This window comes from Zymoseptoria tritici, chromosome 11 (genome assembly GCF_000219625.1).
Source record: "Zymoseptoria tritici IPO323 chromosome 11, whole genome shotgun sequence".
NCBI lineage: Eukaryota > Fungi > Ascomycota > Dothideomycetes > Mycosphaerellales > Mycosphaerellaceae > Zymoseptoria > Zymoseptoria tritici.
This window is the reverse complement of record NC_018208.1, coordinates 1,000,622-1,022,693: the sequence shown is the minus strand read 5'-3', so window position 1 is coordinate 1,022,693 and position 22,072 is coordinate 1,000,622. Positions and strand designations below refer to the sequence as shown.

The following is a 22,072-nucleotide window of genomic DNA, read 5'->3' as shown; positions in this document are numbered from 1 at the left end:
CAGGAGTTTATCCGGAATATGAGATGCAATATCCGGTCGGAGAACGAGCAAGACTAGCACATCAAAGTGCTATTGTGCTACGGGTGATGATGCAGAAGTTGGACATTGGGAGAAGAGCGAGCAAGTCTAGAGATAGTCATCCCCTTGCCGAGCACAACAAAGCGAAGACACGGCCTGAATCAATTTATTGCTCCTGACGCTCCACAGGCCGCTTCAGGGTCTTTCGGCGACAATGAATCGCATCCAATCGTCTGCCTCACACCACCACACTCGTCTCTTCTGCGTATGCTTCTCCTACAAGGTCTTATGCTCCCGCCTGGATTCGAAACTGAGGCAGCAACGGAGTGCTGGTGGATGGCCTGCAGTTGCTACTATACACCCAAGACCTCTGCACATCGATCGTCTCCTGGCTAGTCGCAGCACGGACAGTATGCTCTCACTTGCTTGAATGTCCATGATAGCCGTGAGAAAGAACATGGACATCTCTCATGCTTAGGCGAGTCGGTGCGATAGATCCTGCGCCTTTTCAGGCATTTCAATCTCTCGAATATGCCATCAGGGCGTGCTGGGGTGACTGGCGGCCACACAGGATCTAGCATGTGAATCTTGGCATCCTCTCCAACAACCCAAACCCTAACCCTAGTCATCGCAACTCTTGAATGGTCGATGATTTTAATGAAAAACATCTTGTATGTTTCTTGTGTGTTTTGAATATCTCTGGCTTCATCTTGGTACTGTTTGCGGTGTGTGGTGGAAGTTCCGAGTCAAAAGTCAAGTTGAACTCGACTTCTGGTGTGAAGACTTCAAAAGCAAGTCTGCATCTGTTCTTGATCCACGATCGATGCACGAAAGCTTTGTGCAGAAAATATCAAATGGCCCCACGATAGGTACACGACGGTGACGCTCATGCTTGTTGAACAGGTCTGCGGAATCTCATAATACGACAAGGCGATAGCGAAGGGTGTACTCTGAACCGATACTGGCAAGTGCAAAACTCCACGCATCGTCTGCAATCGAACGTCTGCAAGACGGCTCGCAAGCTCTCACACACCAGGCCAACCACAATGCATTACTCGAATGCTCTTTTCGGCGTCAACCCTCCCTCCCCAGCTCCACCCTCCGATCAAACCGACACCCCACATGCGGCCTGACACTCCCCAACAACCAACACTGCGTATACGCACTCACCACACCCCACCCCGTCCTAACCCAAGCTTCCACAGCTCCATATCCCTTCAGTCCCGTATCCGTTTCCAGCCCACCACATCCCACGCCCCTCCCATCCCTCCCTGCCAACCGCCCCAGAACATCCGTGACATTTCTCAACTCCGCCGGCACCGCATAAATCAAAAACTTCCCCTTCAACCGCCTCAACGGAGCAAGAGTCGGCACGATCCAGTTCGCCGGCTCAGTGGCCGAGACGTCCCGCACGATGATGCATTGGATTTGCTCGGGGAACTCGTGGGCGAGTCGGACGTAAGCGGAGAGGGTGGAGGAGGTGGACGTATCTCCCAGAAGCACGAAGTTTCGAGATGGGAAGGTTTCGAGTTGGCGCCGGATGTTGTGGTAGCGGGGCGTGGAGACTTGGGAGTAGGAGGTGAAGACTGTTGGGCGGAAGTCGAAGGATCCGAAGGGATAGCTGAGGGTGGTGTTAGTGGAGGTGAGAGGTGGCGGGTGACGGTGAGGCTTACTGCGCGAGTGTGCCGTTGGCGTAGAAGGCGCTGCTTAGCTCGGGTACGTCGGAGGTGTAGTGGAAATGTGCGTCGGGCACGGCGGCTTTCCAGGAAGCGAAGACGGAGGGAAGGTCGAGCCACGGCTGGTAGGGTCGGGTGAAGAGGTCCAGAAAGGCTTGTTTGGGGTCCCAGATTTCGGAAACGCGGAGGATGTCGTCGATGTCGGAGATGATGGTCAGACCGATGGGTGGGACGACGAGGGTTTCGACTGTGGTCGGGATGGAGATGTTGGCTTCGTGACAGCCGGCTAGGTTGAAGGTGATGGGTCTGGAGAGAATGTGGCTGGTATTTGGATATTGCAAGGTAAGGTGGTGAGTGTGGAAGGTCTCGAAGTGGCCGTAGGTTCCAGTGGAGATGTCGAGTGCGGTGGAGGTGTCGTCGACGGTCACGATGGGTTGAGCACCGTTGACGGCCCAGGACACGTATTCTCGCGGCATCATGGCATCGGGAGTCCAGGAAATGTTGTAGCCAGTCATTCGTAGAAGGCGACCAAGCGCAGCTCGTCGTTTGATGGGGAGGGATCCACATTCTGGTGTTGCGAAAGCGTAGCCTTGTACTAGCGTGGTGATGCTGTCTCCGACGTCCGAGATGTTGGCATATTGTGGCCAGCTCGCGATCTCGATGCTACTAAACTGAGCACGATCGTACTTGGTCGGACACTGGTGTTGGCGACACTCAGCGGCCTCTGCAGAATGCTTGCCAAAGATATTGTTGCAGTGGCTGATCGGGATGTCGTGGACGAAGGCGGACGCTATGTTGCTGAATGGCGAGATCCATTTCGCGAAAGATGTGGGTGGAGTGACATTGCTGCACAAGAGCTGGTTCCGGCCTTTTGCAAGTGCTGTTGCGACGTGCAGCAAAAGCAGTGCGAGCTTCATGGTGACTCCGGCCGAAGCTTTGTCTCAGGACTCTGGGTGCAAGCTCAGGATGGTGTGAGTGAGTGGAATCGAGATCAGTCCAGAGCCGATCGAGGCTCGAAAGGGTCGTGAATGCCATTTCGGGTGCTAAGCTCTTGCTTCGTTGAGAGACTCCTTCTCGAGGAGGCGCGATAGACTGGTCGCCTACCCTCACGAACCGCAGCATGATCAGTCCATTACCGTACATTCTACCCAGCTCTACCTCCGTGATCGGGACCGCACAATGCTCCACAAACCGCCGCGGTTCCTAAGCTGGAACAGGTAGTAGAGAAAGCCGAATGCAAAGCCTCCCAAATGGGCTGTATGGCCGACAATGTTACCCGAGCTGGTCTTGCTGCCAGAGTCCATGTAGTATGTGTCCAATCCCACGTATGCAATCATCAAAACCCATAGAGGCATTGGGATCGGGATTGGCAATACCACCATCTTATTGAACGGGCTGAGACAAGTCGCTGCAGCTGCGAGACCCATGACCGAGCCGCTGGCCCCAAGTGCCTCCCACGTGTGGCGTATGACTGCAGTCCTTGAACTGTTGAGCCAGCGGTCTCTTGAGATTCGAGGTTGCGTTTTGGACTTTTGATAGACCGTTGCCGCGGAACCTGCGAATGCACTTCCAAGTACGATGCCCATGATATGAAGGCCTGAAACGCGATCAGTACATCCAGCGCTGTACTGTACAGGAGGTCTGACAACTCACCACCGACGCCAGGGACCCTGCTGATGATGGAGCCGAATGTGTAGAGACCAAACTAAACATGCTGGTGATCAGTCGCTGCCACGCAGACCGTTCACTGAAGTCTCTTACCATGTTGAAGAGGATGTGACGAAAATCCGTATGCGAGAATGCACTGGTGATGAGCGTATGATATCGCCCTTCCTTGAGATTGGTCTCCGAAAGCTTGAAGTGCGCGTTCATCGTCCGGAGAAGCCTGTGGTCTCTGTAAGCGATGGCATAATGCCACGCGCCGAACACGGCGGCGTTGACACCAATCAATCCGAAGACGATCCGCATGACCGGCTTGGGGTTTGCGGAAGGCATTGAGTACATGAACCGCCGAGTTGTTCCATAGGTGTCGGGCTTGCCCAGCCAGGTGGCGGTCTGCGAGAAGAACGCTCCGTCTGCCATGGTTCTCGACCTTCTTGGTGCTGACGCCCTTGAGGAGGAGAAGAGGCGCGACCTAAGAGGAGAGAAAGTCGTCCTCCTCAAGCAAAGTCTGGTGAGACGCTCCCTGGAATGATGAGGTTAGATATGCTGTGCTCACGGACAGGTCGAGCAGGCGTACATGATGATGGATTCGAGAAGAAACGGAAGGGAAGAACATCGATTTACAAAATGGCAGAGTGATCCATAAACATTAAGCAAGGGTGATGCTCCACGTCGCACCAGTATCAATCGAATGTTCGTCCAATGATTTCGAGTGCTTCGATGTTGTCGCACTTGGTGTCGCGCGTAGAGTGAGTTGGTGCCTTAGGCAGGATCAGCGGCAGGCACGACCGTCAACTCCACCATTGGCGCTCTCTGTCTCAAAGCAATCCTCTCACCAAGACAAACCACTCCCACCACTACCTTACCATCGCTCGCGGACTCCCTCGAATATCGTCGACCCGCAGAACAAGATATCGCGCTTCAGATCGCTCGAACGACATCACCGCTGCTCCTCAACTTGAAGCTCAAAACAAACCTCACCTACATTTCCGAACAACAGCTTGACCATCGCTCACGTGCGTCACTTCGATATCTTTGCGCGCGGACAGCCTCCTCATCTACAACCTCGTCAGCGGTTCTCCCTCGATCAACGAGTCCTGTCGCGAAAAGATTCTTTCACACTCTCGCGCAGCTGAGTGGACCACAAACATTCGGTCGCTCACCACTCGGACCTGAAACCATCCGCCCACCATAGCACCACGGAGTGCACTCAAAAACAACGACCCTCCCATAAAGACACACAATGGCTGCCGAGCTCGCGAGTAAGCTCGAAACAACGAGTCTCAACGATTCATCACCCGCCGGTGGGGACTGGAAAGCAGGACTGAAAGCACCCGCAAAAGATGGCAGACATCAGACGGAGGATGTCACTGCGACAAAGGGATTGGAGTTTGAGGAATTTTACTTGAAGAGAGAGTTATTGATGGGCATTTTCGAGGCTGGATTTGAGAAGCCTTCGCCCATTCAAGAAGAGACCATTCCCGTTGCGCTATCAGGCCGCGACATTCTCGCACGTGCCAAGAACGGTACTGGAAAGACAGCAGCCTTTGTTATCCCTACACTTGAACGCATCAACCCGAAATTGGACAAGGTACAGGCGCTTCTCCTTGTACCCACACGAGAGTTGGCACTGCAAACCTCGCAAGTATGCAAGACTCTCGGCAAGCACCTTGGAATCAATGTAATGGTCACGACGGGAGGAACTGGTCTCCGTGATGATATCATGCGATTGGCTGAGACTGTTCACATCATTGTCGGCACCCCTGGTCGTATTCTCGATCTGGCTGGAAAAGGTGTCGCCGATCTTTCTGAAGCAAAGACCTTTGTCATGGATGAAGCGGACAAGCTTCTGTCGCCCGAATTCACTGTCACGATCGAGCAGCTGCTCAAATTCCACCCGAAAGACCGCCAGGTCATGTTGTTCTCTGCGACCTTCCCAGTTGTGGTGAAGGAGTTCAAGGACCGACACATGAATGACCCACACGAAATCAACCTTATGGACGAGCTGACCCTCCGCGGTATCACTCAGTACTACGCCTTTGTCGAGGAGAAGCAGAAGGTTCACTGCCTCAACACCCTCTTCAGCCGACTGAACATCAACCAATCCATCATCTTTTGCAACAGCACCACGCGTGTGGAGCTGCTGGCTAAGAAGATCACCGAACTCGGCTACTCATGTTTCTACTCCCACGCCAAAATGCTGCAACAGCACCGAAACCGCGTTTTCCACGACTTCCGCAACGGTGCCATGCGCAACCTTGTCTGCTCCGATCTCCTCACCCGTGGTATCGATATCCAAGCTGTGAACGTCGTCATCAACTTCGATTTCCCCAAGAATGCCGAGACCTACCTCCACCGTATCGGTCGATCAGGACGTTTCGGGCACTTGGGTCTGGCCATCAACTTGATCAACTGGGACGACCGTTTCAACCTCTATCGCATTGAGCAGGAGCTCGGAACTGAGATCCAGCCAATTCCTCCATCCATTGACAAGAGCCTTTACGTCTACGACTCTCCCGAGAACATTCCTCGGCCGATCAACACTGCTCCTCAGCAACCCCAGTCTCAGCAGGCTGGCCGTCAGCAAGGCAATGGTTCCGATCTTCAAGACCCTGCCAACCGCACTTCCGGCGGCTACCGTGGTGGGCGAGGCGGTGGCGGATTTCAAGGTCGCGGAGGCGGCTTCCAAGGACAAGGACAAGGTCGTGGCCGAGGTGGTCCTCGCAACGATCAGCAATATCCTCAGAACGGTGCTCAAAATGGTCAGAACGGCTTCCAAGGCCAACAACAACAGCGACAAGGCGGACAATACCCAGCCCGACCGAATCAGCAGATGCCGCCCGCCGGTCCGCCTGCGGCTCAGGCATAACAACCTCTAGCTTGCATCGATACCGATCTAGCGCGCGCAGATCTGTAGAAGTATGAGTGGCGTTCTTTGCTTTTGTTTTCTGGACCCGGCGTTTTGCTTCTTTTGCTCTCTCGGTTTGTCCGCTCTGTCAGCAAGGGTCTGACATGACGATGATGGACGATGGGATAGAAGAAGCCTGTTTTTATGGGCGGTCTGGCCGGCGCGCTGACTGATGGGCCTGGCGTTTCCTGCAACTTACGGCATGACTGACGATTGCTCCGGGGACTTTTCATACGGTACCTGGTGTAGACGGGATTGACTGGCCGGATTGCTTTCCCTTTTGAGCTGGCTCTTTGCTCTGCGACACTTTGCTGTCGCTTCTGGCTATGCACTTCGCCGCGCGTCTGCTTCTGAATAGTGAGAAGAGACGCCACTGCGATTGCGTGCTGTGGACTCTTCAAGGGGTCTTCACTATCCACACTACTCGACGACCACACCACATACTTACACCTTCTTTCTCGACGGATCCCACTCGAGATACACACCGAGTCGCCATTATGACGACGAGACTACGAGACTGGTCATTTCTCAGCCGACCTCACTGAGAATACTTTTACTTGCCCCAATTACTCATCTGCGCCTTGTCGCCCTCCAAGACGCACAGCACATTCCCCCGACAATCAGCGATACACGAGGCTCCTTTCCTGATCATGACGAGAGGAGAGTTCGACCTACACTCGCACAAAACCGACAAGCATCCTACATGACCCGCCTACCGCGCACCAAGACATCAAGACGGTCGTCTGACACGGATACAAGAAAACGTTGATCCCCACTTCCACCTTTCCCTTATCTTGAGACACGTTCTTTGCCCATCCGCCCTCGCAGTGGTCTGAGCATCGGAAGAGACTGAAGAGAAGAGATGAGATGAAAGCGGGCAAGATCAGAGCTGGGAACCCCCAATCCTTCTTCGTATCAAAATCGATTGGATCAACGATCGATCGGACAAGTACGAACAAGGAACGGGACCTGGTGGAATGAAATACCAGAAAAGAACTTTTTTTTGGACTTTGAGAGAGGCTGTGAGGGATGAGCTGGTAGCTAGATTACGGACTAGAGCTGCTGGATTGTCCTGAATGACAAGATTCCAATCTCTTAATCGCCTTCTGTTCTCGTCTCGTGATGATTCATCTTGTGACGTGCTATGTATGACTGTTGGTTGTATACATCGAAGGCTGGAGTAAGAAGAGGCTGAAATCTCCGTGCTTCGTCTTTGAGAGATCCTTGTACCGTTACATTCAACGTGTTCTCTCTTCGATGGGGCATGCGTCGTCACCGTGGATGTGATGGCGTGCGTGACTGGCGTCGCGGTCACGAATATGTTTTGGTTCAGCTGTACCGCTCTCATTTCGACGTGCTGAACACATCCTTCACGATCGATAGGACTAGAGTGGGGAATGTGGGTGACGAAACGGAGAGCATCGATAGAGTTGGGGCAGGGAAAAGCTTTGGCGGTCGCATCGCGTCCAGTAATATGAGATTCTATTCGAGCGGGTCCTCGATCGCCCTTGAGTTGACGACAGAATGCATTAGTGTTGATTAAGGTGCGAACGTATGCCACTCATCGTCGTGGGTTTCATGTGTGCTGCTGGAACGGACCCCGGCCGGCTAGGCTTGTGACGATGAGACTGGGAATTGCGTGCGCGATCCGGTATTGGATTCCTGCCGTTCCGTTAAGAGACTCGAAGGAATGTTGAGACTATGAGGCTCATAGCTGAATGAAGAAAGGCTGATAGACTCGTGCGCTGCGGTAAGGTATTGATTCAAATTGCTGTGAAGTGGGAAAATGCTGCCTCGTCTGGAGGTCTGGTGTTTGGCTTTGCGACGGTGAGGTCTGCTTCGTTGGCTTCTGATCGTTGTGGGGAAAGAGATCAAAGGATTTTGAGAAATGTTGACGGAAGGCTGAAGACGTTTTGGGAGATGGAGTCGATGATGAGTCGATCGGGCTAAGTCCTGTAGCTGATGGTCGTGATGAGTGTCCTGAGGTGTGTCCTGCTTCAGCTGGCTTCAAGCTTTGCGACGGCGAGGTCTGTACCGTCAGCTTTGGACCGTTGCGGGAATAGAGATGAAGAGATCTTGAAAGCAATAAATTCAAAGCTGAAGACGTGCAAGAGGTGGAGATGGCAATGGATCGATTGACTTGGCTTTTGCTGTTGGTCGTGGTGAGAGTCCTGGTCTGTCTGACTGAAAGTTCAGCTTTGCGACGGCGCATCTACACGGTCGGATTTTCACCGTTGCAGCAACAGGGGCGGAGGAAGTCTTGTGATTGGCGACACTCAGTCAGAGAAGCTTGGAGATTGGAGAGCATGAGGACTCGATGGAATTCGTTCTTGCTATCGGTCGTGAGAGTCCTGTCTCATCTGACTGTGCTGCCAACTTGCGACGGCGAGGTCTGGCTAGTCTGCTTCGAACCGTTGCAGGGACCGAGCTGAAGGCATCTTGAAAGTATCAAATATGGCGGTGAAGATGTTCAGTAGATGGAGATGGCATTCGATCGATTGATTTCGTTCCAGCTGTTGGGCGTGGTCAGAGTCCTGCCTCATCCGACTCTGTCAAGCTGGCTCGCGACGGCGAGGTCAAGATCCTCATTCTCCATGGTCGGATTCTGGGCGTTGCAGGAACGGAGGTGAACAATTTTTGAAAGTCATCGCGACACACACATTAGAGCCCGGAAGATGGAGAAGATGACAGATCGATTGAATTTCGTTCTCGTCGTGGGTGGTGCGAGTGAATGGTGCCGGAAGCTGTCTGTACAAGGGTGGGAGGAGGCAGAATTTGGAAAATCGCGCCCGATGGAGTTGAGGGAATTGTTTCGTGACGAGCAGAAATGGTATTGAGATTTTGACAAGACGTCCTGATAGAGGATGAGACGCCGCTTCTGATGCCGTACCAGATTTTATTGGCACAAGTCGTTGTGTACTGCGGCCGTCATTGTTGTTGTCGAGGATGAGGGAGGACGCGACGGCGAGCACACCTACCTTGGTCTGCCACGCATGCCTCGACGAGTCACTCTTGCGGGTGTATACGTCGTGGTCGATCACGCTGTTTGTGACACAGTATACAACAAGTCACTCAGGTACCTCGTGCACCATTCTCAAGTGGTCATGTGGTCTCAGGGAGAAGTCTAAAACGAAGAGGGAGAGGAGGACGGGGGAGCAGAAAAGATGAGCGTGAGGAGGGAAAGAGGGGCACAACATTGCTCGAGCTTCGAGGGCAAGCGCGACGACGAAGACGAGAGAGAAACAGTTCGCCAAGAAGCACGACACGAAGCAATAGACAGAACACTCGGATCGAAACAGGCAATGGAATACTCGACTGCCCAGAGGATGAGTAGAAGAGGTCGAGGTGTAGGTGGTCCAGATCGCGTTAGCTCGAGGACAGGCGATGTTTTGTTTGATTGTGAGAGCGCGCCGACGAGATCTCCCAATAAATAGGCCTCTCCCCACTTCTCGCTTTACCTTCGGTGCTTCCCTTCCAACTCTACAACAACGACACCACCACAACACACCCACAATCCATTGATTACTACCTCCACCTCCTTCGACTACTCCATCACCCACTCGACAATCCAAATCGATCAACTCATCACCAAAATGCCTCCCAAGAAAGTCACCACCGCTGCGCCCAAGAAGGCTGCCGCCGCCACTGGCAACCCCTCCTACCAAGGTATGTTCATGAAGGTGTTTACATTGCGCCACGCTCTTTGCGCGTCTGCGATATCAATCCCATCTTCTTCGCCGGTCGCTAATGTGTATCTCTCATAGACATGATCAAGGAGGCCATCATCAGCGTCAGTACACCCATTCCCGGCGCAAAGCCCCGATGCCGCGAGATTGCGACGCATCATGCGCTTCCACCTTCCATCACTCTCACCTGATGGCCTTCCACTTGAAAACGAAACTGACGTGTCTTCATGATACAGCTCAAGGAGCGATCAGGTTCCAGGTACGTAAAAATCACCACCTACACCGTCGCCGTCGTTGCCTCTTTCTGGGCACTTCCGCGGCGGTCTCCACCAGACTCGAGCGCATTGCTGACATCCTTTCCCTCACAGCCGTCAAGCACTCAAGAAATACGTTCAGGCCAACAACAGCCACCTCGCCGGCGTCACCGATGCTTCCTTCACCAGCAACTTCAACAAGGCGCTCACCAAGGGTGCTGAGACCGGTGTTTTCGACCGCCCAAAGGGTAAGTCGCGCATTGAATGATCGTTGCATATCATCGTCACCTTTCCGCCCTATCTGTGGATTCTACGATGCTTCGCATTGTCATCATTGCACCTCACATCATCAGCATCACTCCTCACATTCAACACCTCACTGACATCGCCGCCGCGCACAGGTCCATCCGGCCCAGTGAAGCTTGCTGGAGGCGCCAAGAAGGCTGCGGAGCCCAAGCCTAAGACTGCTAAGGCTCCCGCTGCTGCTAAGAAGGCCACCACCGCCGCGAAGCCTGCCGCCGCCAAGAAGACCACCGCCGCGAAGAAGGCTCCTGCGGCCAAGAAGACTGCTGCTGCCAAGAAGGCTCCCGCCGCGAAGAAGACTGCCACCAAGACCGCCACCAAGAGCAAGGCCAACACCAGCAAGGTCCGCAAGACCCCCGCCGCCGTACGTTTCTTTTGTCAACCACTTTCAATCGATCAATACTGACATTTTCATCATCACAGGCCCCAGCTGTCGTTGAGAAGGCTCCCGTCGTCCTCGGAAAGACCAAGTCCGGCCGCGTCACCAAGTCAAGCGCACCTCAAGCACCAGCCAAGAAGGCCGCCGCCAAGAAGACGACCGCGAAGAAGCCCGCGGTAAAGAAGGCCGCCACTCCCAAGAAGGCATAGACGTGCTGTTGTCTTTTGCTTCTTTTCTGTTCTGTTCATATTATGACGAGCGACCTTGAGTGTTGAGGATGCTGTCCGCTCCGACAAACGGCGTACGGCGTCAAAACGAGGTCGACTGGGCGAAGTGTGCGCGTGTGTGTGATACCAAATGGGTTTTGCGGGATGTTTCGAAAGACTTCCACCTCGTTGTGTCGATGGTCCCAACGAGAGAGGAGTGTGGCTGGTGATCCGGAAAAACGGGCCAATTTGGAATTGGTCTGTCGTGTGTGTTTGTTGTTCAGTGTTTTCTTACTGGTGTTAGCGAGGACCGGCGTTCACAACTGGGCTATGAGAGATGTCTACTATGGAGGGTTTTCACAGAGAGTACATAGCCTCGACATGAATTCGATAACTTGATACTGTTTACTTTTGTTGACGTCGAATGACCACTCTTGCAGCACATCGAGTTTCGACGAGACAACTTTGCAATTGCGACGTCGTTCCAAACACGTGTATTCAGATTCCCATTGTTATGAAGCCACAGATGTCGTTGGAGCCAAGGTAAACTTCCGACCGCCGGCGCCTGCCAGTTCCGAACGGATGTCTCCGCCAAGGCCAGGCTCATCATCAAACTGCAGCCCTGCCGAAGGGAGTGGATGGGTGGGCCTGTGCTTGGGATTGGACCTCTCTCTCCTACCTGACCTTGCTGGCTGGCTGTTGTTACCAAGAACTCGCGACTACCTCATTACCCTGTACTGTCGAATCTTACCTCACAGCACGAGACGAACGCTGCTTCTTGATTTGATTTCATGCTCCGCTGAAGACGCAGTGGGTCAGATCAGCTGCTGGACGCCGTTTATCACCAACCACCTTCGACGCTCTGGACCGCGAAAAGCGATACCCTACCACTCTGAACACACCGATCACGAAGTCTTCCTTTGGATTGCATATCTTGTGTGTATAGATACGGCTGGCAGCGATAGACATATCCGAGCGACGAGGAGAGGCCTGGACGAAATACGAGCTACTGCCGCCAATCACAATCGACTCTCCGCCTCACTTTCGTGTGCTCACGCTCCGACCAGCTGCGCCGTACGCTTGGACTAGACCTCCAGCGCAACGCATCCTCTGACTGGCGCACACGCCCGACTTGGGAACAATTTCCGACTCAAATCAACGCACTGGCGACAACTCCCCCTCGCTGAATCAACGCACTGGCGCCCGCCTCCAACCCGCGACCCCGCGACGGGGACAACAATGATCCCCTTGCATCCCGCTCCTCGTCTCTGACCGCGACCTCTCCGCTGAGCGCCGCGGGCGGGCGAAAGTCGTCGGAATTGGACTTTCATGCACGAGCCATCTTCATGGTCAGGGAGAAACAGCAGCAGGAGAACAGGGAGAGTCGGGGGAGTACTAGTTGGGAGAGTAGGAGGGAGAGTCGGGAGAGCAGGAATAGTCGGGAGAGTGGATACAGTCGAGGAGAGATGGGTTTCACTGGGTCCGAGCGGAGCTATGAGAGGACGAGGTATTCGAGCGAGCAGAGGCTTTCGGCGGAGTCTGGAGGTGTCAATGGAAGTTATAAGGAGGGAGTGGGTGGGAGGGATGGAAGTGTGTTGAGCGTGCCGATGGGAGAGAGGGATCGCAAGAGTATGAAGGCGAGGAGAAGCGCGTCAAACTTGGCGGTGGAGAATGCGACGCTGGCTACCGCCAAAGAGGGCGGTACTTCAACGACGAGACCTGGGGTTGCGGAGGAGGGATACTTTGGACTGCCGAACGGGAAGCCGAGTGGGCCGCCGAGATCACCTCTTGCGAGACCGAGTGGAGGCGTGAATGGCGATGGTGGACCGACTTGGAGTGGTGGAGCGCCGCCGCCGATGACGCCGAATACCGCTTTACCACCTGTGGAGGAGAGCAGTCCGCAGACGGAGGTGCCGGGAACGCTGAGACCGCCGGTGCATGCGCATTATCATCGTGCTTCGTCACCGCCGGCGTTTTCTCCCGGTGCGTTGAGTGCGAGTTCCACGCCGCAACCGCCGCAGCCTCGACCGGATCGTTTGACGCATCGACATACGCTGGAAGTGCCCAAATTGAATGCTCCAAGGACCTCGGCTGAGGTGGATGGCGCGGCCTCGACGACCGGTAGGTATATTCCCAACTCGCCCAATCCTACCCGAAGAAGAGCTTCATTACAGCTCGGTCGAAGACAGACGAGATCTGTACATTCAGACATGCACACGGACGACTTTCAACAAGACGAAGATGCGGCGAGATGGGCCGAAGTCATCAAGCAGAAACGGATAGAGCGACGGGCTCGTCAAGACACCGACGATGAACGAGTGGTCGTGGGAACCAAAGTGGATAACACCCACGTCAACTACGAGATGGCGTATAACATGCTCACTGGCATTCGATTCGTCGTGTCGCGCAACAACGCCAAACTCGACCGCGCCTTGACCGACAGCGACTTTGAAATACGTAACAAGTTCGCCTTTGACATTACCGGAAACGAACAGACGCCCAGCACGAAATACGACTTCAAATTCAAGGACTATGCGCCCTGGGTGTTCCGCCATATCCGACAGATCTTCAACATTGATCCGGCGGAATATCTCATGTCCTTGACGAGCAAGTACATCCTCTCCGAGCTGGGCTCACCCGGCAAGTCCGGATCATTCTTCTACTTCTCTCGGGATTACAAGTACATCATCAAGACCATCCATCACTCCGAGCATAAATTTCTCCGGAAGATTCTCAAGGACTACCACAACCACGTTGCCGAGAACCCCAACACCCTCCTGTCGCAATTTTACGGCCTACACCGTGTGAAACTGCCGTATATTGGCAGGAAGGTGCACTTTGTGGTCATGAACAACCTCTTCCCTCCGCATCGGGACATCCACCGCACGTTCGACTTGAAAGGCAGCACGATAGGACGAGACTTCAAAGAGGACGACCTGGAACACAACCCGCGCGCGACGCTCAAGGATCTGAATTGGTTGAGGAGGAATCTCCACCTCGAATTCGGACCGACGAAAAAGGACGCTTTTGTCGCTCAGATGCAGAAAGATGTCGCTCTCCTCCAGCGATTGAAAATCATGGACTACTCCCTCCTCGTGGGCATCCACGATCTCGAGCGCGGAAACGAGGAGAACCTGCGGGACAAGACGTTGCAGGTGTTTCAACCGGGTGGGGAGAAGCAGGACGATAAAGCCGGACCGGGAGCAGGTGGTGCGCAACTGGCGAGGACCCCGAGTAAGATGGAAAACGCCAAGCGGGCGAAGGAGTTGCGGGATCTCGTCAAGAAGCAGCGTCCCGTGCCGATGGATCAGACGGTGAACAAGATGCCGGACGAGGCGCACAAGAGTTCGTTTTATTTTTATGCGGACGATGGAGGGTTTCGGGCGACGCATGAGGATGATACGCCTGGGGAGGAGATTTATTATTTGGGGATTATTGATTGTTTGACGAGGGTGAGTTTTTGAGAATGCTGTCCCGTTGAGTGGGATGTTTTGCTGACGAAGATTGTGTGAACAGTACAACTACATCAAGAAAGCCGAACACTTCTGGAAAGGTATGGGAGGCCATGAGTCCCAAATCTCAGCTATCCCGCCTGTGCGATATGGCGATCGCTTTGTCAAGTTCATCGCCGGCGTCACCATGTCGCGGGAACGCGCTGAGGCGCAACGCGAGTCTGCGGTCCAGGAACCCATTACCGCGCATATCACGAATGGCCTTCGCATCTCCGAGAGTCTGGCCGGTAGCATCAACGACCCACGCCTCGGAGGCGTGAATATTCACAACGCCTCAAACACCCTACTCAGCCCTGGATCGATGAGCATGGAAATGGAGCGCAAGTCCGCTGACTCCCACGATCCCGTGGGCACCGAGAAAGTCATGGAAGGCGCCGCGGCGGTCGCACTGAAGTCCATGCAGGGCGGCGCGAGTGAAGAGGACGTACCCGATCGATCGATTGGGACGGTGAGGACGTCGGGATTGAGGAATGATGCGAATACTCTGCCTGTCATCGGGGAGACCATGTCGGGAAGCGGCGAAGGGGGCAGTCGTAGAACGAGTGTGGGTGGGGAGGATAGGGAGGGACGGGAGAGTATGAGTGCCATGAGTCGGTTGGTGAGGAAGGTGGATGAACGAGACGAGGGATTGAGTCCGGGGTTTCCGCTTGCGTCCCCGACGTCGCCGGTGAAGGCCTCGAACAACAGCCATAACGCCATCCCCAGCCCGACGACGAGTGATTCCGCGAGTCCGACTTGGCCGCTCATCGCTACGACGACGAATCCCAACGATCCTCCCCGGCCACATGAACACCATCACTCGACTCAACAACACCGCACCTCAACCGAAACCGCTCCACCTCCCACACCACCCAAAACCACCACCAACCTCGACGGCTCCGCCTGGGAAGGCCTCATCGGCTCCGGCAGGCCACCTCCTACCCCGCCGAAAGATCTCCCAGGACCGAGGCGAAGTTCGGGAGACAGCGACAAGAATAAGGAATTGCCGCTTCTCCCTTTACCCGGCGAAGAGGATGGTCGGCTGGATAAAGATGGTTTGGGTGGGCTGGGATTGGAAGGGTTGGGATTGATGAGTGGAGAGGGGAGGTGGGATGAACGCAGTGGAGGGGCGAGGAGGAGCTAGGCGCTGCTGCTTTTGGGTGAGGGGGTGTGGTGGAAGATCAGGGCGTAGATTGATGTGCTTTTTTTTCTTTTTCTCTTTTGTATGTTTGACGACTGCACAGACGCGCCTCGGAGAGGGGTATGCGCTGGAGTGCGTACTGGCATGAAGTGTTCCCTTGTGTGTTTGGACTGATGGCTACGGCTACGGCTGGTGGTGGGTGGAGTTTTTTTATTTTGTACTGGACTCAGAGAAGGGAGATGTGCTTTGCCTTGTCTTGTGGGTTTTTATTTGTTGAGTTTGAGAGCGTGCGAGTGGATAGAGAAGCGAGCAGAGGGTGGAAGTGGAGATGGAGATGGAGGAGTACGTCTAAAGAAGTAGGGGAGAGGAAGGAGAAGTAGAAGAGAGGAAGGAGTACAGTTGCGATTTCAACAGAATTCGAGTACAGGAAGTGGGAATGGAGTAGGAGGAGTAGGAGTAGGATGAGCTGAGGGAAGAAATTCATTACTCTACTGCTCAGTGACCTTTGTGACTTGTACTGCCACCTAAGCGTACGTGAATCTGTCCGCCAGCAGCTGAGTTGAGAAAGCCTCCTGATCATGCCGAATGGAGAAGTACAAAGCACTGTACACGCGAGATTTGACATGAACCACAATACTCCCACACCATTAACTCGTCTTCGTCCAGCGGTCAGTCTTTCCCTTCAGCCATCATCCAACAACAAACCTCGCCCTCAAACATGACCCTTCAATTCTACCCACAAGCCTCCCCCTCCCCATGATCATGATACCTCACACACATCCCCCTCCCCATCCACGGCTTACACCCACTCGTATCATTCGGCAACGTCCACCCCTCCCCCGCATGCCGTCTCAAACACTCCGGACAAAACACCTTTTCGCACCCACAACATTTATCCACACTGACGCCCGGTTTACACACCTCCTTACAGCCCTCACACGCTTTACTCCCGCTCCAGCTCCTCGGGCGCCAGGCCACCAGACTGTGTCGATCGACCGCTTCCGGTCCGGGACGTTTCAACTTGACGACCAAGTCGCGGAGGAATCGAGGATGCCAGTCGTCTTTGTGCGTTTCGAGCAACCGGTCGGTTTTCTTGTAGGCGAAGAGATCGAGGATGAGGCGTTGGAGAGGGGAGGACGGGGGGAGGGTGTCGTATAGGATCCAGGTGTCGGACGGAGTGGGGACGGAATTGGTGGACTCGGAGAGGCGGGCGAGGGTGGTGAGGATGTGGTTCGAGAGAGGGGTTGTGAGTAAGCGGTCGGAGAGGGCGTAGAGGTCTAAGAGGAGGAAGTATTTCGGCGACCCGGCGGAGTTGCGGAGATCGCCGTCGGAGTGGGTGAGGGGGATGTTTTGGTGGGTTGAGGAGCGAGGGTAGATGGAGTCGGTGGAGGAAGTGGGCTGTACGGTTAAAGTGCCGGTGTAGAGCCATTGCAGGAACCATTCGAAGGACTCGGGTTTTTCTTCGGGGAGGCGGACGGTTTGGTCGAGACCCTCGGCGAAAGTGCTGTTGAGGGCGGCGGCGAAGAAGGGGGATGATTGCGTGATGAGTTCTTTATGGACGAGGTAGGTGGTTTGAGGGCGGGTTTTGCTGTTGGCTTCGCCGACTATGATGGTCGCTACGCCGGAGAAGTTGCGGAAGTTGGTGCGGAGCGGTGGGCGGTTGGGAGAGCGGCCGTGCCGGGGAGAGCGGCGGGGGAGTTCTGTGACGCCTTGGTGAGTGGAGTGGGAGGTCGAGGTGTCGGAGCCGGTGGGTGAGGGCATGTCCATTGGAGGCACGCCGATCTGATGAACCATGCCGGACATCATGTCGTCTTGAGGTGAAGGGTGTGCTGGAGGCGTCGTTGGATTGGGAGGGAGACGGCGAAACCAGACGGGAGTCGGTGGAGGATCCAGATTGAAAGCGATCGTGCGGAATATCTAAGTAGCGACTGTGGCCTCGTGGTTTGCAATCTTCTTTGTTCTTTCTCGGGACGACGAGGTAGGAAAAGTGCAAGGAAAGCGAACGACAGGACTGCTATGCTGTGGAGATGAGGAGAGAGAAGATCGATCGAAGACGACAAGAAGAGACACAGCGAGATAATAGCAAAGGCAACATCCATCGCAAGCAGACCAACACACAGCACTCATCGACATCTGCAGCTGTATGTCTTTGTCGGAAGCGGCAGCTCGCAGCAAGATCCGCGGCACCGCAAGCGGAAGTGCAGCAGAACCCATGCAAACAGACAATGAAACACGCGCCGACACATACCTGTCGACCATTGCGGCGCCTGCAGCTAAGTGAGTAAGACATGTAGTTTATTCTCATACTTTTGATACATCTCGGAGGTATGTCTTTGATGCGTTCGCTTGTTCGTCGACACTTGGACCGAGCCTTGTTTGCCCGTCCCGTCGTAGCAAGCTTTTCGCGGTGGGAATGCACTTCTGCACGTGGCAACAATTACATTCCGATCTCCTTTTCAAAATCCCAATGGACTGTCTCGAACCGGTGATACCTCATGCGAACACCTCTAACGCCTTGTTCGTCCCTTGCATCGGCGGTTTGCCGTGTGGGAAGCACTCCCGTGGGAACTTGATACTCCCGTTAGTTTGCAGCAAAATGTGAATCATGCACCTAATGCTTCTCGTTCTTGTTGACGTCGCCTGCGCAAAGTTAGCAAGCTGCTCAAAATCAAATCATCATCTGCCAGACTCACCCAACCGGGAGTACAACATGTACAACGCCATCTGGTTACACTCTTGCGTGCCAGTAATAGTGACCAAACGCTCGTTGTTGTTGTCCTGAGGCTCGTTGATCTTGATGACACTGCCGCTGAGTTGACGGATTTCGTTGATCTTCGCACCACCCTTACCAATGATCGCGCCGACCATATCGTTGGGGATGAAAATTTGCTGAGTGATAGGCTGTCCTGGAACCATGCCTTGCATGGGTTGCTGAGGTGGTCCAGCGTGGCTCGCTTGAGGTGCTGCATGAGCATATGGCTGTGGCTGCTGAGGTCCAGCGCCGACGTATGGTGCGCGAGGAGATCCTGCACCGCCGCCGTAGTGAGCTGCGGCTTGTGGATGCTGTTGCGGAGGTTGACCATGCATGTAAGGCTGGCCATAGGCGTTGGGCGGACCGCGCTGAGGAGGACCTTGAGGCTTGCGGAAGTTCTCCGGGTGTCCCATCTGTCCGCCGGTGTGCTGAGGGACGTAGGGGACCACTTGCATGCCGCCGGGAACGACACCTTGAGGACCGCCGTGGCGTCCCGCGTAGTTGGAAGCTGCGGCTCCGCCGAAACGGTCAGTCAGCTGCTCCACAAGCGTGCTTCCGACGTAGTATGTAGCAATGTGAACGGCGTCGGCGACACCAAGGACAACCAAAGACCGCTCAGTAGACAGAGGCAGACAAGACTCCGACGCATTGAGGCGCGCACCGGAGGCTTCTTGAATCTCACGGATGCGCACGCCCTGCTTGCCGATGATGGAGCCGATGAGAATGTGCGGGATGAGGAGGCGGAGAGGGTATGTCTTGGATTGTGGAGTCGAGGGCTGGTCAAGGGGCTCTTGGTTGAGGGTGCGAATGATGAGGCCGAAAGCCTTCGCAACGGCATCCACCAGTCCACTCACGGTGAGAATGCGCTCAACTGCGCCGCGGGTATACTCGCTTACAGTGCACTTGGCGCCAGCCATCTTGCGGATCTGGGTGACGTTCTCGCCTCCCTTACCAATCACTGTAGCAGCTTCAGCGCTGGAGATGATAGCGCGCACGTGCAACCAGGAGCTCTCGTCTTGTTGATGGTATGGCATCGGTGCTTGAGAGGTGCTGTCGGCAGCTCCATTAGCAGCTGTGGGATTTGCGGCGCTCTGCCCGATAGCTGCGGCGACATCGGTGGACACGCCATTGATAGGAGCATCGGGAACGACGGTGTCATCTTGCTTGGTAGCACGCTCTGGACCTTGCGCATCGACGGCTGTGACATCGGCGCTGCTTGTCTCGACTGGTGCGCTGGCGCCGATGGTGGCACTCTCACTGGTGTCTGTGTTATCTTCCTTGATAATCTTGTCAAGCGCAGGACGCTTCGCCTCGGGTTGATCGGTCGGTCCGGATGGGGAAGAGGGCTCCTCGAGAGGGCGCTTTTGGGTGGCCACGGGAGTGTCGGGGGCGTTTTCGGCCATTGTGAAGGAAGTCACGATGAGTGTAGGAAGAGTATGTGTATCCGAAACGGGGGTTCTTTTTAATTGCTTGGTTGTCTGTCTGTTCCTACGTACACTTGGTGCAGGTGTAGGAGTTGGTGCTGGAAGAAAATCGGAAGGATCGGAGGAAGTGTAGGCGGAGAGATGCTGAGCTTGATGGAGTTGTGAAGCGTTTCAAGGAGCGTGCTGTGCTGCGAGATAGTCCGAGAGGTAGATGCAGTGCTGGAGTGGACGCTGGGAAGCAGTTGGAAGGACTGCAGCAGTGATCGGGTGTGATGGAAGGACAGTGAAGTCTTGAAGCAAATGTTCGGATTTGGAGGTGTTGGTTGTCGAGTGAAGGATCGGAGAGGTGGAGGATGCGCGCGAAGCGTGTTGATGAAGGAGGTGTTTGCGGTAGGTGGTAGTGAAGAGGAGCTCGATGAAGGGCAGTGACAATCCGTCAAAATTTCCGAGCTCTTTCTTGCCTGCTGTTCGGTGCGTTACTTGCCTTCACGACGAGCTGGTCGAGCGTAGGAGGAGTGGTATATCGAGTGGATGATGGAAGAGGTCGAGGATGTCGCTGACACGAAAGTTGGCGACGTGTTGGCAAACAAGGACGCACAAGCTGTCCGAGTGTCTCAGCTTTTGGTGGAGAAGGAGCTCCTGAAATGCTTGGCAAAGCGCACGTGACGATGAGCGATTCCGCGGTGCTGCGTTTCGATGCGACGCGACGCGACAGAACGAGGATGACCAAGTGAACATAAGGTACGCAAGACAAGCGTTGTGATCATATACGGAATCGAACTCTCGAAAGTGAAGTCCTGGTAGTCACACCTCCTAATCTGCTCCGTTCATCCGCTGTTTTTATCCATCGCTATTCCATGCATTTTGGGTCTTGCTCATCAGTGACAACAGCATCTCTCGTTGATTAAAACCGACTCTTCTTGCAGACCGTACGTCCGTAGTACGACGGCATCGACATGGCGACTGCATTGAGCAAGGCAAAAGACGACCTCTGGCTCCTCGTGTCCTGACACTCTCATTCGTACGTCTCGTCTTCCGCCTCTTCCTCGGCTTAGTCGTCCAACAGTCTCTGCAACTCCGCCTTGACCGCATTGCCCCAATCCTCGGCAGGATCCTTCTCGACTCTCCCTTGGTCCTTCACCGAAGCCTTTATCGCCTCCTCAAGATCCTCATCCCAGCCCCAAGCGACATGCTTTGGCCTGGAGAATGGAACTTCCTTGCCAGTACACTGAGCGAAATGAAGCACCTCCACAGCACTGCGGCGTTCACCACCTCGAGCCGCCTCATCAAGTCTCCTCTGCACAGCCCTCACACACGGCAGAAGCAACTTGACCGCCGCAGCTTCCTTGATCTTCAAATCATGACACCAAGTCAAACTCTCGAGTTTCGCCATCTCCCCGACCTTGTCAAACACCTCATTCCGAGTCTGTGCTTTCACCGGGCTTCCACGGAACAGCGTGAGGTGACGGATGAGCTTGATGCAATCTCCGATACGGTTGAAAAAGTGCAGGTCCTCCGTCACGGCCTCGGACATCGCAACGACGAATTTATTCTCGCCATACAGAATCGTTGCGGCTTCGTGATGAATCGCGCTGTTGGTGTAGAGGAGACGTGGCAGCAGGACTTTGGCGCCGAGAGGTTTGTTGCCGTATGGACCGCTGTGAGCGCGTCCCGCGGGGTGAAAGCCATAGCCGCCTTTGTAGAAGATGATGGTTTCGTCGTGGCAGAGGACCATTCGATACACCATGTTGCGAATCTCTGGTGGCAAGCTCAGGAAGCCGACGGTCTCTGGTTCTTCAGCAGCGGGTGCAGGTGGAGGGGAGGATTCTGGTGGTGGTAGTGCTTTCGTCGTTGTGCGTTTCGCGCCCTTGCTGCGTGTTTTTGCCATTCTTCTTGAAGATGTGGATGAGTTGTGACGGTCGGTAGAGGTGCCTGTGATCGCCGATGAAGATTGATCCGCGTCGGTGTGTGTGAAGATCTGGCAGCGTGAGAGTGAGTGTAATGTTTTGATGGAAATTGATGAAGCAAGCTCGAGCTCGGGTGGAGTGAAGTAGTAGGAGCGGGCGACAGTGCGCCTTACCAATTTCGGCGACTCCTCATCGCGCTAGCCAGCCACCAACAGAGCAACAACATTGAAGTGAATAACCCCATCATAACAAACGCTCGCTTTCA

The 22,072-nt window shown here is 54.6% G+C and overlaps 4 protein-coding genes across 4 annotated transcripts; 3 read left to right on the top strand and 1 right to left on the bottom strand.

Moving 5' to 3' along the window:
* Window positions 1-4,203: 4,203 nt before the first annotated feature.
* MYCGRDRAFT_101609 (uncharacterized protein) lies at window positions 4,204-6,225 on the top strand (the record flags this gene model as incomplete). Its single annotated transcript, XM_003848532.1, has 2 exons — window positions 4,204-6,025; window positions 6,137-6,225. 2 exons carry the CDS (start codon window positions 4,600-4,602, stop codon window positions 6,223-6,225), a joined length of 1,515 nt encoding a protein of 504 aa, XP_003848580.1.
* A 3,533-nt stretch (window positions 6,226-9,758) lies between these two features.
* On the top strand, window positions 9,759-11,484 carry MYCGRDRAFT_82615 (uncharacterized protein; the record flags this gene model as incomplete). Its single annotated transcript, XM_003848533.1, has 6 exons — window positions 9,759-9,930; window positions 10,029-10,054; window positions 10,187-10,209; window positions 10,319-10,452; window positions 10,606-10,871; window positions 10,931-11,484. Coding segments are annotated over 5 exons (464 nt in total), but the record flags the coding sequence as incomplete, so codon positions are not given.
* Window positions 11,485-12,984: 1,500 nt separating this feature from the next.
* Window positions 12,985-14,764, top strand: MYCGRDRAFT_10540 (phosphatidylinositol-4-phosphate 5-kinase; the record flags this gene model as incomplete). The annotated part of the gene is made up of 2 exons (XM_003848534.1): window positions 12,985-14,544; window positions 14,609-14,764. Coding segments are annotated over 2 exons (1,716 nt in total), but the record flags the coding sequence as incomplete, so codon positions are not given.
* Window positions 14,765-16,212: 1,448 nt separating this feature from the next.
* MYCGRDRAFT_111290 (uncharacterized protein) lies at window positions 16,213-20,395 on the bottom strand (the record flags this gene model as incomplete). The annotated part of the gene is made up of 5 exons (XM_003848346.1): window positions 16,213-16,248; window positions 16,646-17,641; window positions 17,973-17,991; window positions 18,166-18,292; window positions 18,418-20,395. The coding sequence occupies 5 exons, from the start codon at window positions 19,877-19,879 to the stop codon at window positions 16,213-16,215; spliced, it is 2,640 nt and encodes an 879-aa protein (XP_003848394.1).
* Between the last annotated feature and the right edge of the window lie 1,677 nt (window positions 20,396-22,072).